This window comes from Lagopus muta, chromosome 7 (assembly GCF_023343835.1).
Source record: "Lagopus muta isolate bLagMut1 chromosome 7, bLagMut1 primary, whole genome shotgun sequence".
NCBI classification, from domain to species: Eukaryota; Metazoa; Chordata; class Aves; order Galliformes; family Phasianidae; genus Lagopus; species Lagopus muta.
In genome coordinates, this window is record NC_064439.1 from 32,819,581 (window position 1) to 32,842,701 (window position 23,121).

The window sequence follows — 23,121 nt, forward strand, 5'->3', positions numbered from 1 at the left end:
GTCCTTTAAGCTTTGTATTCTCTCTTTTCATTTGTTGTGGCTTTTTAATCGCTCCTCCCACTGTAGCAAAATGGATTTTGTTTTGACCCTGTTCTCCAACAACAAACAGCAGTTGGTCTTTTCTGCTGTGCATCATTTTTCTAAAGGAGGTCTGTTGATATCAACTGAAAGAAGCTGTAGTTCAGGTAGAAGTGCCCAAGTTACAATCACAAAACAAATCATATTCTGCATGCAAGCATGTTTTCCTCCCTCTCCTCCTAGAAAGCCTGAGAGATGAGTGAGAGGCGAGGTTGGTAAAAACCTGTGATGCTGTTCACCGATGAAAGACACACAGGCTCTAGACTATTTGCTTCTCACTTAGAAAGGGAATTTCTAACCTGAAGAGACAACTGCAAAAGGAAGTGCAGTAAAAAAAAAAAAAAAAACAAAAAACCAAAAAAACAACCCTGAACAAACACAAAAATAGTTCACCACCAATATAAAAAGATGCACATTAAGGGAGTACTGCTCAGGCAGTCTCTGAGCCATACAGGCTCCAAGTGTAATGCATATAATGATGGAGGTTCTTGACTTCCATGCCACAGCACCTTTCAGTTGGCTAAAAGTGCCCTACAGTCATTAGCTAATTAGGTCACTCAGTTCCTTCTCAACAGACATTAAAGTAAATGTGTGTGTGCAGTGTGGCTTGCCCGCTTGTGTTAAGAGAGATTTGTTCTTTCTCCTCTTCTTCCCTTGTTTGAGGAGAGGTTTCTCTTTATTTTTTGCTTTGTTCTCTGTGCTTGCTGTTGGAACAGAAAGGAAGCTGGGTATCTTTTGGCTTCACCACTTCTCACTGAGAAGTGGTATGGCAGTGGCACATGGAAGAAAGCTGCCCCATCTGCTCATTTTGTGTTTTTATCAGCAGTATTTTTTTTCTTTGTCTCAGACCTCATTTTTTTCTAGCAATTAGGAAAATAAAATATATTACCTGTCATTCCTACTGATGGTAGAGTCTGATTTTGGAGTCATCCCTCGTGTCCTAACACTGTATGGGAGAGAGGAGGCAGGAAAGTATGGGTTGCTGAAGGGGGGAAAGGTGTGAAAAGAAGTACTAATCACCAATACTTATATAAGAGTATATATATAAAATACTTATTCCTGACCTGAAGTCAGGACCTGGTTAGGAAAATGAAGGGGAATGTTCACAGTGAAGAAGAGGAACAGCAACATCAATTAGATGGAGAGCTGAGGAGTATCCATCGAAATAAGAGTTTGAAGATCATAGAATCATAGATGCTTTGGGCTTCTCTGTGATGCTGATTTTCACCTGTTTCCCATTCACCAGCACTGGCACAGTTTTGCCATACTTCACAGCTGCTGCTTTCTTATAGTTCATTTCCAAGTAGGCCTTGTTCATGGAGTGGAGCATGATCAGATTGCTCACTTTGCTGAAGGGCTGCACGTTTTTTTTAAGGTCCTGGTCTGAAAAGCCGCTGTCTAGTAAATTGGGTGTCTGAAGGACCTTCCTACAATTCAGTAATTCCTCTCTCAACAGCCAGATATACAGAGCAGCCTGAGGACTGCTGGGCACTGCAGGCGGATGATTTGATGATGAAATTATGCCTTGTGGAAACTGAGTCAGTTTCTCCTCTTAATGTTGAATAGAGATGTAGAGCTGCATCCCTTGACAAGAGCAAGATGGAGATGTTCAGCTGATAAGTATTAGAATATTTTTCTGAAAAAGAGAGAGAGAAGGGATATTGTTGTTTCTGCTTTCAGTTGTTTTGAAATGTATTTGATTTTCCTCATACTCTTATCTCAGGTCTTCATATCCCATGGCATGTAATATCTCTGTAAGGCTTGTTTCTCTAATGACAAGTAGTTACCATAGTTCCCATTAATACTATCTTTTAGTTCCAATACAGTAAACTCATGCACATGTGCATGCCAACATAGACATTTCATGAAAACTAGGAAAGGCATTAAGTGTATTACGCCTTAGCACATAAGTTCTTACTTTGTGGATTATTGTTTGGCCTGAATCTTTTTCAGGTACACTTTCCCTATCCCAGTGCCTTTTCTTTGCTTCATCCATCTCAGCCAGTTAAATGTGTATATCAATGCTTTTCTGAAATGAGGCCAAAGACCATCTACTTAAATAGTTCTTAAACATGTGGCTAACTTCAAGCATGTGTATAGGGGCTTGTTGAAGAGATGGTTTGCTGAATCAGGACTTCCCAAATTGCAGCCAATCTTCTGTTTTAATGCATCTTTGTTACTGCCTTGTATAAAATATAGGTAGCTATTGTTACTTGAGCTCTGTAGGTGAAAAAAGTTGCAGTTTAGTTGACGGTTGTCTAAGAATAAAAATAATCTTTCAACTGCTCTTCTGTTACAACTTTCTTTTTTAAAATCCCTTCTAATATATTTTTTTCCATTTGTGAAACATAATTAATTGCAATTTCATGTTGTGATTAAAAAACTTATTTTTCTAGTGAAATGCTCATTAACCTGGTCCATTAAGAAAGTAATTTCTTTCTACTTTCTTTTCTTGAGACTTTGTTTTCAAACAAGATGTGGCACAGAGGTAGTAGTAGATATGCATTATTATTGACTAAATTAATGTGAAACACATGTCTAGTCTTCTGCATAAATTTTTGTTATATCCTCAGAAAACAGTTTTAAAGAACAATAAAATTAACATCTCACTGACTTTTCCATTCACTGGCATCCTTCTGTATTCAGATGAGATAAGGATGCCTGTCCCATGTTGTTTTGGTTTGTTTTCTCCATCCAGGATGGGAGGTAGTGTGGGGTGAAAACAGGTTCCGCAAAGCAGATGCATCTGTGAGAAGATGAAGGCAAGGGAAAAGGGGCAATAAGGGATATGTTTCAAAGTGCTTCTTAGTATATTGTTAGCAATGGAGGGCTCAAACCGGCTTCCTGGTGGCAGTCTGAGTAAAAACAAGACCAAACACTTTACTATTGTAGTTGAGTCACTTAGTAGTGTTTCACAACAGAGTGCAACTTCCCTTGTATTTATGTAAGACGGTAAGACTCAAAAAATATAATTGGGCTTTCCTTCTTTTTCCTCACTGCTTTTCAATATTCGCTTCCTCACATTCCATCTTCAAAACAGTTAATCCGTATCCCCTTCTTGAATAGCATTATCGTGACAACACAGCAGTGAAAAGAACCAAGGCTGCGGGACTTCTAACAATACCAGAGGAACAGGAATGCCCTGAAAAAAATGTGCTCTCATCCAGCTGCCCTTCATATTGTTGTCTCCCTATCCAATTTACTAGAGAATTTCCCACTGGCTCTTGGCTTGTTCCCAAATGAGAATGTAATCTTTTAAAGATTACACTCCATAATGCAGGGACAAGGAGCTCTTTATTAACTGGGATGGGGAGTCACTTGCTATTAGGAAGGGGAGAGGGATGGGCTGTAGCAGTGTTTTGTGAGCTCTGCTTGCTGCCCCTTTATGTTTCCTCAGTGATAGGATGGCAGGTTGGGAGTGGGAAACTGCCGCAGCTGCACTGTAGAAAAATAATTGAATGTAGGTTATGATTATGGCAATTACTTTTATAATGCAGGGGATTATACCATAACTATTACATTGCCAACAAGATTAAATTACCTAATACTGCAGCATGGTTTGTTGTTTTTTTTTTTTTTTTTTTTTTTTTTTTTTTTTTAAAAAAAAAGTAAAGAATCTCTGCTTGTTCTGAAGTTGATGCATTTAAAGACTAGTGATACAGTGTAAAAGAGCCTAGAAACTAAGGAATTTGAAGTGCTGCCTGTACAGACACTGTTTGGATCAGATTCCCATCTCTTCGATTTCAATGAGCAACTCTAGCTAGACACCCTCATCCCCCTTTTGCTGTGTGAAGCAATGTAATACTCCAGTAATTTTAAATGCTCCCTTTCTCTGCTATCAAGCAGAGAGGCTTCCACCATTTACAGTTAGTTCAAAGATAATTAAAAGTTTTACTTGTAATAGAGAATTTTAAAAACTTCATGAAGGGACCACGTTTTTCTCATGTGGACTCACTGAACTGATTGGAATGCCTCAGCAGCAAATTGTTTTCACATTATACGCTCCTTTTACTATGTATTTTAAAGATGTGGTTTAATACAGAAGGTATATGTACATAATGTAATCGGTGCTAAGTCACTTCTAGCATGGATTGAGTTTTGCTGAACCTGGTAGAGTCTACATAGTGTGATCCATGGCTGCATCCATAAAAAGGTTGTAGATGAGACTGTTTCATAAGAGTAGTGTGGATATAGCCTTATGCATATATCCATGCTGCTTGTGGTAGTATGCACTCGTGGTAGGAGTATAAGCTACGTTAATTATGCAGCAAGAGCAGTTTCCCTTTGTTCATCATCTGGAAAATGAGTAGAAAATTAAATTTTGTAGACATCAGAAATATATCACATGTTGGTCATTACCAGAAAATTAAGTGGTTTGATGGAAGATCTAATGTTCTGATTCTGAAAAGAAATGTAGGTGAGCAATATTTTTCTATATATACATTGATTTTCTGTGTTATGTCCTGAATGATAACTTCTGTTGTATACACATTTAAGTTTTCTCACATTTACTGTGCCTTACAAAAATACCTGTTACCACACAAAACTAGTCAATATGTTGGGAAAGATGAGATGTACATTTATAAATCAACTCATCCTCCTTTTATTTCCTAATGATGACCTAGATTGTGGATAACAAGTTTAAGTCAAACAGGAATGGTTTTACTAAAATATAGCTTTCAGTTTAGTCTGGCCCAAAACTGCACATATCTGGGATAAAGTAGCCCAAAAAGTTAGCTTATTTTTTTCTTCTTTGAAGTGCAACTGGTACTGCAGATAGTCTTAGCTTGCCATAAATATGAAGGAGAATGCGTTTTCTTAAACCATCAATACACAGGGAGAAAAGCACGTAAGGGTCAATTACTATGCTTTACTTGATGGACAGTAGTTTATTAAATTGCTGTGACACAACTTTTTTCAATAATTTGTTTATCAAGTTGCAGTGAAACATATTGAGGAAACTTCTGATCTTGCCAGCAGTTAAAAGAACCAGATCTCATGAATCTTTCTCGTGATGCAATATGGACTATAAAGTACTTGTGTGAAGTATGGTATTTGCTGCCTGTCTGCAGACCAGTGTTCTGATTCCATCTTTAAATAACTCTGTAATGCACAGAACTCCTAAATTATGAGCCTTATTTTTACACTGAATGTTTTCAGTTGAATGATCTTTTTGTTGCTTTGAAACAATACTTATTTTTGTACATGGGTATAACTTAGAAAAGATATTGCAGTTTCCTTTCAGTGATTTTGTTGGTTGATGTAGTGACATGGCACTAGTGTCTAGCAAGTGAATCCATTCCTGTGGTGTTTTCAAAAGCATATGAGAAACCATATGTTTTCATAGGAAAACAGCTGTTACCAAGCATATGCTTTCTTAGATAGAGTGACAGTTATTAAAAGAGCAAGATACAGCCATGACCGGCCTTTTAAGTCAAATAAAGCTGGTGAGAACTGTTGCTTTGAACGTGCAGTGGTGCTGCATGTAGATACTGCCATGTAGAGTTGTAACTGGAAGGAGAAAGAGAGATTAATGTTTGTAGTCTGCAGCTTGGAGGAGACAATATAAATCTCTGTCCTGCTTTGAGCTGTGAATGCCTCTGTAGGAGTTATAGTAACAGACAAATTAGCATAATGTAATTGGTTGGCAAGGTCAGCTCCTCTCTAGGAGCATTAGTAATGTTTACTGCAAGAAGAAACATACCAAGTATTGTAGGGTAGTGCGTTGTCTGTCCTTTTTGGAGGAAGAATAATCATTTTGGACTCCCTACATCAGTCTGTCCAGATCCTAATAATATCTTATTAGAATTCAGACTATCATATTTCTGCCTTAAAGCAAATATTCTAGGAGAACAATATTCTCTACTATCACACAATTTTTTATTTATTTTTTTTTTTTTTTAACTTTGAACTTTGAGTTTACATTTCTTTTATTTCTCTCTATAATGGATAGGTTTTCTTTGAATGATTAACTTATGCATCACTGACAATACTTAATAAATCTTACTGGGAGGGTTAAAGTTTCTGGGCTTACTGTGTGAGACATAATTCTTAAATATGAATAAACTAACTGACTTTTTTGTTGGTATTTTTTGAAAGCATGAAACTAGGTAGAATTCTGGGCCAACTCAAGTAATCCAACCTCACAGGTTTCAGCTTTGCAAACACTTTCACAACTGCATGTCAGAGACGTGAGTTGGTGCCCCCTTTTAGAGGAGACCTTGTGCTGAGTCACAGATAGAATTGGCTTTTAAGCTTTTTGATCTTGAATCTGATAACTTGTGCCAAGTATTTGAGAAGAGTTTAAGCATTCAGTTGTAAGATATTTGGGAAATGACTCTTGCAGTATGACATTGGGCTTGCATTACCTTTTCCTGTATGCTTATTGCTGGCAATGCTGAAGGCAATTATATTTAGATGCAATCTTCAGTTTAAGTTTTTATAATACTGTCTGTGATGAGGCTTTGTACCACAGTAATTTTCCTAGAGACAGTCTAAAACATGCACAGTATCACCTTCAGAGTGCTATCTTACTAGAAAACCTATTTCCTTATGCTCAGACAATGGAACCAAATGGATTTCCAGAACATAGTCCTTTCTGTGGTCTTCTGATGATGAAGAAAAATCCAGCAGCAATTCTTGGACTCCACAGCACTTATACTTTGTGCCCTGTGTAGTGATAACTTCTAATCTTTGGTTAAGTAGGTTTACAATGAGTAGGCTTGTTACTGTGTTCTAGGGTAAGATGTTCTTTAATGCCAGCACACTCTTATTTAGCCATTTGTAAGAATGGGGTTTTGGTGCTGCTTATTCCTTCTGTCCCTCAACTTTCAGCTCTTGAGTAGCTTCAGTTGTAGACATACCACTGTCCTTCTCTTTATAGGCAAAATCTGCTGCGTGGAGAAAAGTGTTCAGGAAAAATAATGTTTCTCTGTGGTCTTCAAGTATGAATTCTTGCCCCGTTTCTTTCATGGCTCAGCTGAAACTCCTGCTTTCCATCATTTAAATTAAGTTTTGCCTCCTTGCACAATGCTGTCTGTCCAGCTGGATTACATCATTACAGGTGGGCCAATTACTTAGGAAAGGAAGATGAGCATTCTGGCTCCTCAGGTACAATGAGGCCTCACCAAAGCATTTCAGAACTGTGTGATACTCTGAAGGAACTTGCGTAATTTCCCCAGGATGGCTCCACACCGCATTTAATTAATGTGACTGGAAGCGTGTACAACTGGATGATTGTCTGGTAGCATTATCAAATATAGTGCTGCTTGTTTGTCGTTCTCTCTGTTTACTCCAGTCAAAAGGGAAGCTGAGCAAAATGTGTCCTACTTTGAGACGTTGGTACTCCACTACCACCAGCATGTAATCTCAGTAAGATTTTTTTTTCAGTCTAGAGGACTTGTGATTTTTATTGCCCAGATTTGGATGTAGAACCAGAATTACTTAAATTGGATACAATTTTCTGCAGATGATCTGTCCTCTGTAGAATAGATCTTGCAATGCTGCCTGGATGCAACATTTTTTACATGTCATTCTCTGTTTTCCCGTTGCTAATCACCAAAGAACTGTTGTTTATTTTTGCTGTTTTGCTTAGGTATTGGTGTCTGGGTTATGATCTTATCATTTCTGTGATGCTGGAATTCAAATGCATTCTACTCTGAATTTTTATGGAGCTGTGTGTACTTGTTTCTTTGCCCCTCAAAATCCCCTCCATTATGCAGCTGCTGTATTATTTTGCCTTTCTAGGTATACTGTGCGGTCTCTAAAAGCTTGTCACTTCCAAGCGCTCTCTAGGTGAAGATACTCATCTAGTTTTAGATGTAAGTCAGAAGAATATGGAGTCATTTGAAGTTATGCAGAAATTCTTGTAGAATGAGAAAGATGGCTCTGCTGTTCCCAGTGTTCCTGACCTGCAGAGCACCTCTGGAGCCCAAAGAGTTGCATTTCTGATCTCTTTCTCTTGTCCTGAGAAGATTTCTAGCTTCGCACCACCTTGGTCACTAAGTTTACTTGCTGTAACTCCTCTTTCAGCAATCCCTGCAAGCTGTAACTTTCAGACCAAAATTGCACACCTTTGCGGACAGTAAACCCTGCTGTTTCCAGGACCCTTGTTGGTTTCTTGCTCTTCTGCTCTTGTTGGTTTTTTATCAAGTCTGTCTGCAGCTGCAGGAGGTAACTGCCTGAACTGCTTCCAAATAATGAGCCTAGTTCTCTAAATTCTTTTGGACCAAGATCTAGACTGCACTGGTTCTCATCTCCTGAATGTCAGCTGAAAGTTGATTGAAACAGTTATGCACACAAATGCACGCTTGCTTTTGTCATTACCTCCCAGAAGGTTTGATGCATTAACTTGGTTAACTTGGCTTGATGCTTTGGTGTTTGTTGTATAATTTGCACTGACCAAAACTATTTGCTTCCTGCCAGTTCACTTGCCAACCCAAACCACTGGTAGGACCTATGACACGTTTTATGAAGCAGATGCTCGGTCTGGATGTTTTTTGATACCAACATTGACCTTGATTCCTGGGCCTTTCCTGGTAGTTTGTGTTAGTCTCTATGTAGAACTAGCCAGCCAGGCCCAACATAACTGTTGCAGTGGATGTGAGTTAAAAGAATATTTTGGAGGTGTATTTTATTACCAAGGTAGCAGCATTTCCACTTGACTTCTTAGCAGAAAAGTTAAGCCTTCTGGTTTTCTGCTTGAAACTGCCTGAATGGAAAATCACTGGCTGTTTTGTTGCTACCATCCCTGCTCTCCTTTACCAAGTGCTCTGTCTAAAAAAATGCTCTAGTTATTGAATGCAGTCAAGCAGCCACTGCTGTAACTCATGCATGATGCCAATAACTTATGCCAGTGAAATCAATGATGAGAATTTCAAAGAAGCTTTAAATAAAATATAACAAATTTAAATGCCAAAGTGCTGTCTCTGGGAATCTGCTATTAACAGATTATAAATGGTTTGCATAATGTTGAAAAGCCTAGTGCATTCAGTTAGTGTTATCAAAGGCTTGTTTAAAGCAGTTGCTGGAGGACTGCTGCCCTCCCCCTCAGCTTTCTGTTTCATGATGGATAAAAACAAAAAACTCCTTACAATAAAGAAAGGAAAACCAGGTTTCAACTACCCTCTGACTGGCCTCCAAATCTGGCAGCTGCTTTTGGGTGTCTAATTGCCTCTCCTTCAAAACTTGACACGCACCTACTTTGAGAAAGTTCTTTGAGTACCTATTTTATATGGGCATTGTCTCTAATTTACAAAAATTAAATGATAAATCTGAGTTGAGCTTATAATACTGTTGCTGACTTTTGTTTTTCCTTAGAAACAAACAAACAAACCACAAAACACTACCAACAACAAAACAATTTCCTTCTTTCTGAATCTATGGTCAAGTATTAGACATAGAAAAACTATGTAAAGTAGTGGATAAAACATTTAACTGGGAGAAAGAGCCCTTCCATTGACTCCTGAGTTTTGGCTATGCATATTGCTTTTCCCTCATTTCTCTTTCTTTGCTCTTTCTCTGGACTGTAAGGCTTGTGTGCAAGTATAGCCAACCGATATGTCTATACAGATTTCCACACAATAAGGCCTTAATTTCAGTTGAGGCCTCTAGGAATTGCACCTAGTATGTGTACTAGCAAATCTCTTCTACTTTCAAGGTTTCTTACTAGTCCTTCTCCATTTGAATTCATGGCAAGCTCACTTGTTTAGAGCAATCTAATGGGACCATAATTGGGTCCCCAAGATAACATTACAGATATAAGCCAGTTTTTCCTAAGACAAAGTTCTGCAGAGAATGTATTTTCTTCTAAACATACTTTTTATGAAAAGGTTTGCTGTTTTGTGTTTATTGATGTTCCGTCTGTTCTAGAGAGTACGTTTGAGAAAAACTAGCTCCAGCATGGCATATAATGTTTCATTAGCAAGCGTAACTTTGTTTATTTGTTTTTTTTTTTAAATTGTATTTAGAAAAGGAAATCAGTTTGCACCATTGACATGCTGCCAAGTTCCTGTTTATAAAAGTCACAATAGGCAACTTGGAAGAAACAAAATAGTGAGTTTATGGCTTTTGCATAAAGTATGACAAACTATATAGGGCTAAGCAGACAGCTGTGATTCACCTATTTTGCAGCTTTCCAGTTAGCAGGATGGGATGTATTGTTAGCAGTGCAAAATGCCCCAAGTGACCCAAATGAGGCTATAGACAGTATTACTGATGCTTATTTAAGCAGAAGAAGCTCTTTGTGCTATAATGCTTAAATTGCTATCTTGGCCAATTAATTGTATCTGGAATGAGCAACCCTGAGGAGAATGCAAGATATTTGTAGGAAACTTCAAGACATAAGCATGCAATCTGATGTCATCTTTTCTCACAGAGAAACTATTTTCTTTCAAACTCTGGTGACACCAGTCTTCCAAAATTTCCTTCTCCCTTAAAATATGCTCATTGCATTTCCTTTATATCACACTTTTTTTTTTTTTCTTTCCTCTGAGTGGTTTATCATGGATACATCTGGTACACACCACATATTGCTTGCTGCGTGTGTAAAGAAGGCCTGGTGTGTTAAAAACTCAGCCTGAAACAGTCATGATGAAGAGGGCATGAGGAGGATAGTGGGGGAAGAGGGGAGGGAATCCTGGAAGACAAGGGTCATCTTTCAGTATTCATTTCTTCTGGTAATTAGAGGGCACCACTGAATGTCTGTAATTAGATCATGTCACAAAAATTAAGATAAAAGACCAAAAATTCTAGATCCCCTGCATTTCGTTCATAATATCAGAGGACTCGGAGCGTTTGTTTAAACTGGCAGTCAAAGTGGTGGATAGGCAGGGAGGCTTAACAAGACTCTGCAAGAAGTTCATATGCATTTTCCTCAGAAGGTGGAAGGAAGAGAGCAGTGGAGGTGACTGTGCATTTCAGGTACTGAGGGGCAGAGGCAAAGTGGAAAGGCACATCAGAGGTCAGCTGCATTGCACTGACTTTGTGCAGGGCTGTCACTCGTGAGGCAATGGTCTGAAGGGGATTTGTAGTACTTACATGGGCCCTGTGGATTTCAAGGCATGGTGGTGACTGCCGCAGCCTTCAGATGGCTTGGCTTAGCACTTCATAGGCTGTCCTGCATCTTGTGCCATGCTTCTCAGCGTCACTGCGTAGTTTGCTAGGGATTAGTGGGCTGAGATAGCATTTGAATCACTTAGTGCATCTCAGAACGTCTTGCTGATAACATAACAGCTATCCTATCCAAGGAAATAGGATAAAAAGAATGAAATGTTTTTTTATAAAGGTTTTTTTTGTTTGTTTTTGTGCCTCTTTAGCAGCAAACGTCATGTCTACACTAGAGAATAATTCATATTTACTTAAAAGAAAAAATAAAGTTTCCCTGCATTTTTGAGCGTAGATATTTGGATAAAATTTTACAAAATTATCCACTGTGGCTTTTTTAAAAGAGCATTTTTCAAAAAGGACTTGGGCTGCCTGAGTCCATAGATGCTTTTAGAAATGTTATCTTTGTTGTCAGGAAATTCTAGCCACGGTGCTCTAAAGCAGTATGTGGGCAGCGTTTAAACTCTGGCCTGTGAACCGCTGGTGGTCGCAAAGCTGTGGTAAGTCATCTGCAGCTGCTCTGTGGAGTCATCTTGCCTTAATTACACAATTTATGATAAGAGTACGGAGTGGTCTGTGAGAAATTCAGCGGGTTGACAGAGGTCTCTGATCCAAAAAATTTAAATCCAGCGGCAGAGACTGATAAGTACAGATTCAAAGCTTTATGATTTCAGGGAGAGCAATGTTTCCCTTTTTCCCCCATCTGCCTGTCATTACTTGTCACTTTTGAGTAAAGAGTTTAATTTCTCTTTAAATTTTTTACCCCTAAGGAGATCAGCCTGATAACATTTGACTGAGCAGTGCTTGGGGTTACTCTCAGTGCTCCTGCCCTCTGCGTCCCTGCACCGAGGGGACAGCGAGCTGTGTTCAGTGTGGGGGGAAGCAGCAGCCAAAAGAGACCTGGGGGCGGGGAAGAGTTCTGCGTATGTCATGCCTGCTTTATTTTTGTTTGTTTGTTTGTTTTAAATGTGCCATTTCTATCAGGTAGCTGCTGCGTATTTGCCTGCCTTTGGAGTGTTTTGAGAAGTAGATCCTTTGGCATGTGTCACCCTCATTCAGTGACTTCGTGCCTCTCGCTAAGTGGGAAAGTTAAATGGGTTTTAGTACTCTGTGATAAGATCTTCCTAGTGCTTTGTCCCTGTGCTTAGTGTTATTACACAGTGTTTTCCAATAGTTCTTTTCTGTGTCCTTTCCCTGCCTTAGTGCTTTTTCTCATTCAAGCCATACAGATGTTACAGTTTAAAAAAAGAATAAGTATTGCATTTCATTCTCCAGCAAGCTTCCTCTCTTGCACAATGATCCTTCTTTTTTTTTAAATTTACATCTTCAAAATACATTTTTCCCCCTCTCTATAATACTTTATCTGCTTTAGTAACCTGAATTTTGTTCTACCTTGTTTTTTTGTTTTTTTGTTTTTCCTCCCAGATCCTCTGCTGTGTTTATTAGTGTTATGTGGGCAATGTGCTTAGTTTTATACTTAGGATGGTTGGGATACTGCATATTAGTAGCAAATGAAATAGTGAAATAGTTGTGATGAACTGGTGTGAGGATGTTTTCCATTCATATTGATTTAAATAATGAGAAAATTGGTGCTGTTTCTGAGAAGATTTGGTAATGTTTGCTTTGTGATTATCTTTCTCTTTTGTCAGGATAGAATTCATGAAGGATCATTAATTTTGACAAGAGTCTCTATGTGATTAAAATAATTTTGAAACAGGCTATTATTTCCCATATTCAGCCTATTTTCTTTATTACTAGGTCATAAATTTGATTCTATTTCTCTTGAATTATTTAACAATATTTAAAGTTGCTGCTTGGGAAAGCAGAGGTAAATGATTTTTTTCCAGGAAAAGGGCAAAAATGTGCTTTTGTCTTTATTCAGATCAATTGGATTATTTCTCTTTTTTTTTTCTGCAGCAAATACCTTCTGACTTAAGAATTTTTATAATATTCTAGAGAATGGGCTTTATGTATTATTGGTTTTAGGTCATGGATCCATTTATCAGAGAACTTTTAGAACAAACCTAAATGACTTCTCAGTTTGTATCAAAGTGGTATTTATAACTTCCATTAAACTTCATTAAGAAAGAATCATCAGAGAATATAAGGTAGCTTCAGAAACTAGCTCTGATAAAAACACAACAAACAGTCTGAAACTCAGAATATTCCAATGGATAGTAACAGGTTTTGTTTCCATTTTGTTCATCCTGTGCCTTCAGGAGATGGGGATGTGTGATTATGGGTGATGTTGTAAAATGGATGGATGTTTCTCTGGAAGAGATGGGGTTCAGCAGAAATGGTGACTGCCCAGAGCCATAGGGTGTATTTTTGCCTATGTCTACAGAGCCATCATTTCTCTGCTGCGCTTGCCAACAGGGCGTGTGTTCTTGTGGAGTGATGTGTAATTCTCTCCATGAGCACATGGAAGCATGACTTTAAGAAGTTTTTATCCTTAAAAAAAAAAAAAAAAAAAAAAGCATTGCCTATCCAAAGTTAAATGGTTGCATGTGGGAGAAAAATGCTTAAATGTTCTCTTGATTGAAGCTAAAAGGAGAAATACTCTCAAAGTGGTGAGAAGTTAAGCTGATGATGATCTATTCCTTTTCCTCTTGCAGTTGGAAAGGTTGAGAATGAATACAGCTAAACAGTTTGTGGATGGTTTTGTTTTTTTTTCTTCATATTATTTATTTTAACTTGAATGTTAAATACTGCTGCAGAATACAGCATAGGCACACTGGCAAAGGCAGCATTTCTATAAAAGTTCTTTAGTGTCCTAATCCTAGTTTCTGCTCCAGAGGGAGTGGCTGGGAACTTTGGTATGGTGTGAAACTTAGTCCAAGAGGAAATAAATTCCCAGCTCCTGTTGTGAGTGGCCTGTTCTCTATATGAACACTTCAGGCCACTTGTAATAAAATGAAAAATAGTAGTAAGCCCATATGACCTCTTCTAGAACAGTTGTGAAGGCCTTTGAGAAAACTCCAAACGTCGTACTCTCTCTGAGTATGCACAGGCCTCAGTAGTGTTAAAAGCAGGAGGAAAGCTCTGTGTCACGACTCCTGTTGACAGCTCCTCCTCACTGGTGTGATGGGAGCTCCCCACCTTGTAGGAACTCATCTTAACCATCAGCTCAAGAGCTGGAAGAGAATGAAAAGGGCAGTTAAAGTGACGGGTTATCCATGGATATCTGGTGGAAGAGTACGTAGAACTCCTTAAAAGTAGAAGCAGCCTTAAAAGTAGAAGCAGCAGCTGTTTAACTATGATGGTCTCTGTTTCAGTCAATGCTGCTGAATTTTACCTTCTTTTATAAGAGCCAGAAGTCATGCCTGCACTACAACGTCTATATCCTCTCAGAACTCATGTGATGCAGAAGACTGTTTCAAGAATTTTGAAAGTCATCTGCATCACGTGTGCAATGGTTTGATGTGCTGGTGGCATAGCGTCTTTTTGTGTGTTGCGATCCATGTGACCAAATCAGACAAGCTTAGGGTCAGAGCTGCTGTGCGTTATCTTCCTGCCATCTTTCAGAGTGTAGGCCTTGTCATTTAGGTATGAACTTGCTTGAACTCCTCTGCGAATTTACAAGCATCTCACCAATGTAAATTGTTCTGAGTTTGCCAAATCCCTCTCCTGTGAATGCAAGAGTCATGCGGAGTTTGACATTTTGTTAGGAAATCTTTGGCTTTCTTTTAGCAACTCTGTGTATACTAAGTATAGTTCCTACCAACAACAGCACTTGCACTACGAAGAAGAATGGACATGTGAACACACTGACGAGCTTTTACTTTGTTTTTTCTTCCAAAGTTCAGCCTACTTGCTGAAGAAATAGTGTATTGGAATTGGCTAAAATTTTGAGGTAGCGTCACAAGTGTATGCTTGTAAGCCAGCAATTATAATGTCTTAAGTGCTATCAAAAGTTTTCATACCTTTGTAGCTCAAACCACTCACACTTTTGAGAGCTCTGAAATCATAGGCGAAACAGGTAAAAATAAGGAAAAGAAAATGGGAACACTGAATCTAGGAACTGGGGAATGTGAAATCAAATCTTTAAATTCTGTCAGTTTTGAATCCTGAAGTAGATGTGGCTGTGATTTATTTTGTTTGGGCATGTTTGTTTGTTTGTTTGTTTGCTTTTGTTTTTGTTTCCCCCATCAGAAAACACAAATCCATTCGAGACATTTTTATAGGAATGTGCTAGGTCAAGGGGAAAACTTATTTTGGAAAAGATTCAATATATTGAAGTTTATTACTACCTGATGGTCATAATATATTACTGGGCTATGAAAAACTGTAGTTAAAGTCCTTGGTCTGAATTCCTCTTGCAATCCATGCTCCAAAGTGAATACTGGCTATTCTCCTGCTGGACCTGATTCATATTGTGTAAATTATTTACTAGAACAAGAGCTCAGATGGGTGAGTAATCTGGCTGTATGGCTGTAGGCAGTCTCTCTGCTTTTTTATTTAAAATCAAACAGCCAATCCATCAATAAATCAACCCATCTATTTATCTAAAAATGAATTGGGAGATAGGAGGATGACAGCTGTGGACTTCCATGTGTAGACCCTTTATTTATTGTCTCCTTTTCCATGAAGAATGTCATTTAAAGGGCTTACTCTTGTTTTGGTTCAAAATCCAATCTTTTGTTTAGCTATGGAATTCAATATATTGTTTATCTTGCTCGTCCCCCACATTTGAGCAGAGATTTGAGTTTCATTTTTCACCAGCTTTTTCTATCACTATCTTGTGTTTTGTGTGTTTCCGAAACACACTTTTTCTGAATGAAATTTAACATTTGTTTTCAATCCTGATTATTACAGTGGTCAAGAAGTGAGCCTTGGTGGCAGAGTGTGAGTGTAGAGATGTGTTGGGTTTTTTTTTTCCTTATCCTCAGCCTTGCATTTGGTGGCAATGGAAAGTTTCTTTTCTTCTTGCTGCTAGAAGTCCACATGTTGATACCTGATAGGAAAAAAAAAAAAAAGGCATTAATATTGCTGTATTTTTCATATGCATACACTGTGGGTTATCTCTGGCTTGAGATTTTTGTTTGTTTTTAAATGCAGGCCAAGTCAAACCCTGCGGTTTAGCAACAGTGTGTATTGTGTATGTAGGGATAATAAAAGACAAGCTTCATTCCAGTGTTCGTTCCTTAGTATCATCCTGTTCTCTTGTGGCTTGTTCACTTTGAAGATATGAATTATCTGTGATTTTTTTTCCTAAGAACTTTTGAAGAGCTCATAGCTACCTGAAGCAAAGGTTAGACATGTGAAAATACGGTGCTATTATTCTAGACCTTTGGAATATTATTGCTCTGCAAAATATATGTAGGCTATTAGAAATGGCTGTTTCATGATATACCGCACGCTGCTTGTTACTTCAGGACTATAAAGCTTGATCTGCTTGTCAGTCTAAGCAGACCTAGTACACAGTAAACAACCCACACAGTAAATCAAAGTGCCATGCACTCACCACAGAAGTCATTTTCAAACAAAACATATATCACATTGAGTCAAAAGAATGTGTGTTAAATATCCCCATTATAAAACATAAGTCAAAATCACAGAAGAGTGATTAGTCAACTTGCAGGTATTTTTCCATTCATATTGCCCAGCAAAAGTAAATAGTTATTTTTCATTACTTTATAGTTGTTTATTACAAAAAGATGTATTGATGTGGGATTTGCTGGGAGTCAATAACTTTTCATATTGTTGATGCTTTCAGATTTCTAGTTGTTCCCTGGTAGGACTCACAGACAATGTACATTTTGTCTGCAATCTCCCTTTTTCCTTCCTTTCGCAGAATATCTCCATGCATAACGCAGTTGGAGGAGCAATGGCAGGACCTGGATCTCACCAGCTGACAAATACAAGGATGCCGAACCACGACACCAGTGTTGTGATTCAACAAGCCATGCCATCTCCGCAGTCCAGTTCTGTCATCACACAAGCACCTTCCACAAATCGACAGATTGGGTAAGTCTGTTACCTTTCTTTTCATTTCTCCATTTTTCTGGATCCAGCATTTGCATGCAGTACAAGATGTTGTCCTATTGGTTTTGCACTTGATCCTGCCAGCATACAGCAAGAATCACTTCAGTATACATTCCTGTGGGAAAACAGCCATAACACGACATCTACTACAGACCCGTCACTTTGATTCAGCAGGGACAGAGCGCAGTACTTGTAGGAAAGTCCTACTTTCTCCTATGGGAAAAAAAAAAAATAAAAAAAAAATTGCTTACAGTCAAAGTTCCTGTTCCTATAACTGTTCTAAACAGGCAGATGCCGAATTTCAGAAGCTGATCATTCCACTTTTTTCAGCAGGAGTTCTGGGTGTAGGTACTTGGTGTGTATGAAGAGGGCTACCAGGAAAAAAAACAAGTTCACTAGGATAAACAGTTTGGCACAAGACCTCTGAGCAGTTTGTAACCATGGATCTGAATTTATTCCCTCAGATTGACAGTATGGATGCTCACAGTTTTGGCTTCAATGTCTACTTCCAGCAGACATGAAGTCTTCATAAATCATGATAACTCATTTTTAATTATACAGAAACTGCCCAGTTTGAGGGTGTTTTGTTTTTTTTTTGTCACACCATTCTACGAATTTAGACTTTTTTATGCATGAAAACATGTGGATACGAAGATAAATCAATGGACTGAGAATGAAGCAGTGGTCTAGATTCATTAACTGTCATTTGTAACTTGGTCACATCCATTATATGATAAGTGCAAAAGCAGTCTCCATCCCCAGTCATTGTCTGAATAATTGATGAGCAACTTGCTGTTTCTTTGGAGTAAGGCTGACAAGTGAAATCCTGGCATTGAAATCTCAAAGTCCAGTTATTCTTTAGTTTTCTTTCAAGATTCTCTGTGTCTGGTGCAGAAGATTGATTTCAGGCTTTTCATTTCTCGGTGTCCCGGTGGCAGGGATGGGCTGTGGTGCTGACTGCTCCAGAAGTGTTACACACAACAACATTCCCATCCACAGTTCCAGCTTGCCAGTACTCTTGGCAAGGCTCCTTTACTTCCCCTTTTCCTATTGTTTCAGGATTTAGTTATTAATACAGAAATCAGCTAGTATCGGTGTAGTAAAAATATCTGATAGTTGTGCCTTCATACATGTTATGTATCAACAAAACACTGTGTTCACTGCAATAGTTTCACTTGTGAAACTGTAAGTTTTTATCTTACGCGTGTCCCGCTCTGTTTGAAGATGGGCTGACAGAAGGGAGAAGTAAGGAAAGTTTATTTTCCAGTATTAGAAAGAAAAACAGCTAATTCCATTATCTGGTTAAGGTTGATAAAGCTGTTGTTCTAATTGTGAATTAATAGGTCTAGTGGTAATAATGATCCTAATTAAAAACAAAAACAAGAATAAAACCCAACCAATTTTTAATACTCAGTAATGAGGTGTTTTATATAAGACTTTGTTTGGCTTCCAAACAGTTGTTTCTATATAATGAGGAAAAAAACTGCATGTGGTTTTGCAAGACCCTGCCAGTCAGGTTTTCAGATTGCATTGTTTCAGGGCCATGGTGATTAGAATCTCCAGAGTTGGAAGGATTGAGGATAAAAAGGTCTGTTTCCTAGTCACTGGTGAGTGTCTCGTTTGGGAAACTTTTGTCATGACATATCTTAATTCTCCATGTGACTGATTCCCACAAATGTTTCCAAACTCTGAGTCTAAAGCTGCTCTGTTAGGAGGCAGTTGTCAGTGTTTAGTCTCTGTGTGAGCTGGTGTGTGAATGAGACTTATGGTATGACCTCCAGCACACTCCCTTCCCCATTCTTGCCTCTTCCTAGGAGGCTTTTTTTTTTTTTTTTTTTTTAAGTGGTGTGTCCTAGGAGATAATTGCTGCATTTTGGACTTCATCTACTTGCCAAATTGTTGAGCATCCCTGTTTGCCCTCTTTTCCTTCAGTCTTTTCCCTGTGGTGTCTGCTATGTTTGCTGAAAGAACGTATCTTGTCATTTCCATTTATCTTCATCTTATCCTTCTAAATATGCTAAGAATTATATCCAAGAATCATTGTGGGGAATAAGGGCTTGACAGTGGTTCCAGTATTAGGCAATTGAAGATAAATCCAGATGGATTCAGAAAATGTTTATGAGTTCTGCAAAGTTCGGTGGTTTTAGTTTGATCGTCTTTTCTTTTTTTGTTGTTTTTTAACAAGCCTAAATTCTGAGGTGCTCAAGTAAGTGGTTTTGGGTTGGGCTCTCCCTCCTTTTTAAGACATCTGAAGTTGCCCCAAAGGGTAGATGAGTCTTTACCATGGAGAATTGTGCCAGGGAATGGCCTTTTTAATGAGCAATAAAAACAGCAGAGAGCAACTGGAGCACTGAGTTCTGTAAGAGCAGGATCAAGCCCTAAAGGTTATATAGAACCATCTTGTAGCAATATTCTGATTTTTATCACAACCACAAATATTTTAGTGTCAGACTACGGCCAAGCCACCTGCAAATGTTTGTGATGGCCTTACTCCAATGAAAACAGGGAACAGCAATGAAAGTCTTCATTGAGACCTTGCTCATAGACTGTGCTCCAGTAACAAAGAATGGAACCCACCTGTGCCCCCACACAACTTGCTTCATGGGGGAGGAGTTGGGTGAGTTTGCAGCAGCTGAAGTTCCTGAGGGATGTCATTTCCCCTTCCTTTCTCCTCCCTCCGTTTCTCTCCATACCTCTCTTTTTCCTGTCTTCTACTCTGCCTCTGAGGGATTGCCTATAAATGAGATATTGACACAAGGCATGGGAAAACATGACAGAATGAGTGCTGCTGGGCAAGCCTTACTGGCACAGTGCATATACACACATTGTTTCAGGTATTAAACTTCAGCTACTACTGAGCAGGCATCCAGCCAGGTTAATCAGAGAAAGGGAAGAGCATGAAGAGTAATAACTTAAAAAATGAGGCAGGGTTCAGCCTCACTTTCCTCTCGCTATATACCTTATGGAGAGCAAGCAGCAACATTATTGTTGCAGCAAACTGGTGGATAGCCATAAAGGTCTGAGATAGCATTTACACAGCGAGGCAGCCTCCTGGCTACCCCTCCTCCCTCCCCCACCAAGTTTTTAGCATGTGGGAGGAATGCTGCAACTAGTAACTACTTGTGCTGATGAAAAATCAGTTGAGGAACACTTTGCAGTGAAGGGTGTCTCTGGCTGATTAATAGCACATCATTTGGAGATAAGATACGTGGAGGAAAAGCAGTAAGGCATATGGAGGAAGGAGAGAAAAAATGATATGAGACATGCATTTGTCAAAAGTATAGAAAGGTAAGCCGAATCGGCTCAAGATACCGGACTCTGAATTAGTGTGTATGATAGCTATGTTTGTCTCTTTAAAAAAAGCAAATTCATTATTTTCAGTGACAAAGCATTCAGCAATGGATCTGAAAACTACGGTTAGACAAATTAGCCAGTGCAGCACTCTAATTGTTTTACTTGAGCGTACTTTTTGCTAGCCAAGGTATCTTGTAAACCTGTGAGGGCTTTCTAGCTGTTGCAGCCTAATAGATCCACTTCACTGGAGAAGGTAAACTTGCTGCTGTTTTTCAAGTTAGTAGCAGACATAACTAGTAATTGTTCCAACTTGAAACACATTGGTACAGTTCTATAGCTAAAAGGAAACGCAGGAGGATTCATGGTTGTCACAGATCCAGAAAGTTGTTAACACTGTACTTAAGGCAGAGGGAGATGTGAGTCCAGCTTCAATGAGCTCAGACTCCAAAGTGGACATAGAGCATTAACCATGTGATGCAGATTATCTTTTTTCAAAGTGGTGCAGAGCATTTTAATGAAGATAAGATGGTCTTTTGGCACAGCATAAGAAGGAAAAAATTGCAACCACATTTGATGAAATGCAAGCAGGTAGGAGAAGGCAACAGGAGGAACTTCGGAGATGCCTTTGGTTCCTTTATGTACTAAGAATATGGTACCAATAGGAGGGCAGCCTTTTAGTTCCATGTGCAGCACGGATTTTAACACCTATGCATTTCCTTCTTGTTCCTCTCCTCTGTCACGCTGCCGTACATCTCTCTTTGTTTCCAGTTTATAATCCCAGGAAGCCTTGGATAAATGCCTCTGTTCCAATTCATGTATATGGAGATACCATAGTACGTTGTGAGATGAGAAGAAAATGGGAGAGATGAAGTACTAAGTGTTCTCTTGACTATTAGATCAAGTCCATTCTGTAGCCTTGGTTGTGAAAGTTGTAAGAACAGCCAGCAGATCAGTAAAAGGGGAGGAAAAGGAAAAAGTGGGAAAAGGAAAGCATCTAACAGTGTTATTCTGTCCAAGAATATATATATTTTTGTCTTTGTACTGGAGGTTGGAGCTATATTCCCCATTTAAATGCTTCTGCATTTTTTAAATTGTTTATTAGTTTTTTGTTTATTGCTTATTATTTTATAAAAATCTGTTGTTTATGCCAATAGATTTTTTTTTTTTTAATCGTTCTTTTTACTACACTGGCCTCAGCCAACCTTACCACAGAATCCTATCATGCTACATGTGCACAACAGCCAGAAAACTGTGAACCCCAGGGCTTGTTTCCTAGGAAGCTATTACAAGTGAGCCATTCACAGAAACAAATTGTCTCCTACCTGATGGCTAGTCAACAATGATGTGAGAGAAAACACCTGGGAGATAGATCCCTTTGAGCTATTTCTTCCCTTTTGGCTAGCTGCTGCCCAGGGCCACGTGTTTACCTGCATGCTTAGCTATGCTGGTCTGTGTGTGACATTGGGAAGCTCTGTTTGCTTCTTCTCAGCCTCCCCTGCTGTGTACATGGACATGTTCAGGAGCTGCTGACTAAATCTCTCCTGACACTGCTGAGTCAGGAGGAAAAAAAAACAACAGCATCAGTGTTTCAGACACAGCACAAAGGGGTGATTGTTAATGACGTCTCCTATATCCCAAAGTGCATTCTCCTATACAAAACCATGACACCTCCCAAAAACTTTCTTGCTGTAAGGACTGGGGAGAAGTTGGAAGTACTGATATATATCCAGATGACTTTCAGGGGACTGAAAGGAAGATCATTAGCTATGTAATAAATAGCCTGTCAGCCAGGAATGGAGGCAGTTTAGTGTGCTTCTTATTTGACTTTTGAAGTCCACTCTTATCCTGAGAATTACATGCTAGTTATACATATTGGTTAAATCTATTAATGCATGAGGTATGGCGTGCCCTGTGCTTTCTGTTTAACAAAAGTCTTAAGCTGATTAGAAATATTACCTATTCATAACAACAGTAAAAACTGTGTCAAAGATATTGTGTGACTTCCCGTCCGCTGATGCTTTGTATTATCATCTTTTGCTGTGAAGAGGAAGTAGACATCTCTCTCTCCTGATGGTTGTTTCAGACAGGTAGTGATGCCACATTATAGAGAATTTCTATATTATTGTTTTCTAAGAAATGGATCATGAAAATTTGTCCAACCCAAGAACCATAGGGAGCAAAGTCAGAATAGGTGACTGCGTAACTGTGACTGAACAGAAATAAGAAGCTTTCACAGGCACAGATTGACTCTTGTATCAGAGTAAATCATAGAATCATAGAATGGCTTAGGTTGGAAGGGACCTTAAAAATCATCCAGTTCCAACTTTCTGCTGTTGGCAGGGCTGCCACCCACCAACTCGAGCTGCCCAGGGTCCCGTCCAGCCTGACCTTAAGTGCTTCCAGGGTTGGGGCACCACAGCTTTCTGGGCAGCTGTGCCAGTGCCTCACTACCCTCTGTAAAGAATTTTTTCCTAACATCTAACCTAAACCTCCTCTCTTTGAGTTTGAAGCCATTACACCTTGATCTATCACTGTCAGACCATGTGAAAAGGCACTTCCACCCTTAATTATAAGCTCCCTTCAAGTACAAGAAAGCAGCAGTGAGATCTCTACTGCTCCAGTCCAAGCTAAACATACCCAGGTCCCTCAGCCATTCTTCAC

General features: G+C 38.9%; 1 protein-coding gene across 2 annotated transcripts in view; it reads left to right on the top strand.

Moving 5' to 3' along the window:
- Window positions 1-23,121, top strand: part of CREB5 (cAMP responsive element binding protein 5) — a 217,246-nt gene that overhangs the window by 31,637 nt on the left and 162,488 nt on the right. For both annotated transcript variants that reach the window (XR_007378239.1, XM_048951683.1), the window contains exon 5: window positions 16,976-17,148. Coding sequence is in view for 1 of the 2 variants with exons in the window: in XM_048951683.1 (XP_048807640.1) it covers window positions 16,976-17,148 (173 nt within the window). In the remaining variant the exon portion in view is untranslated. The remainder of the gene's footprint in view (window positions 1-16,975; window positions 17,149-23,121) is intronic.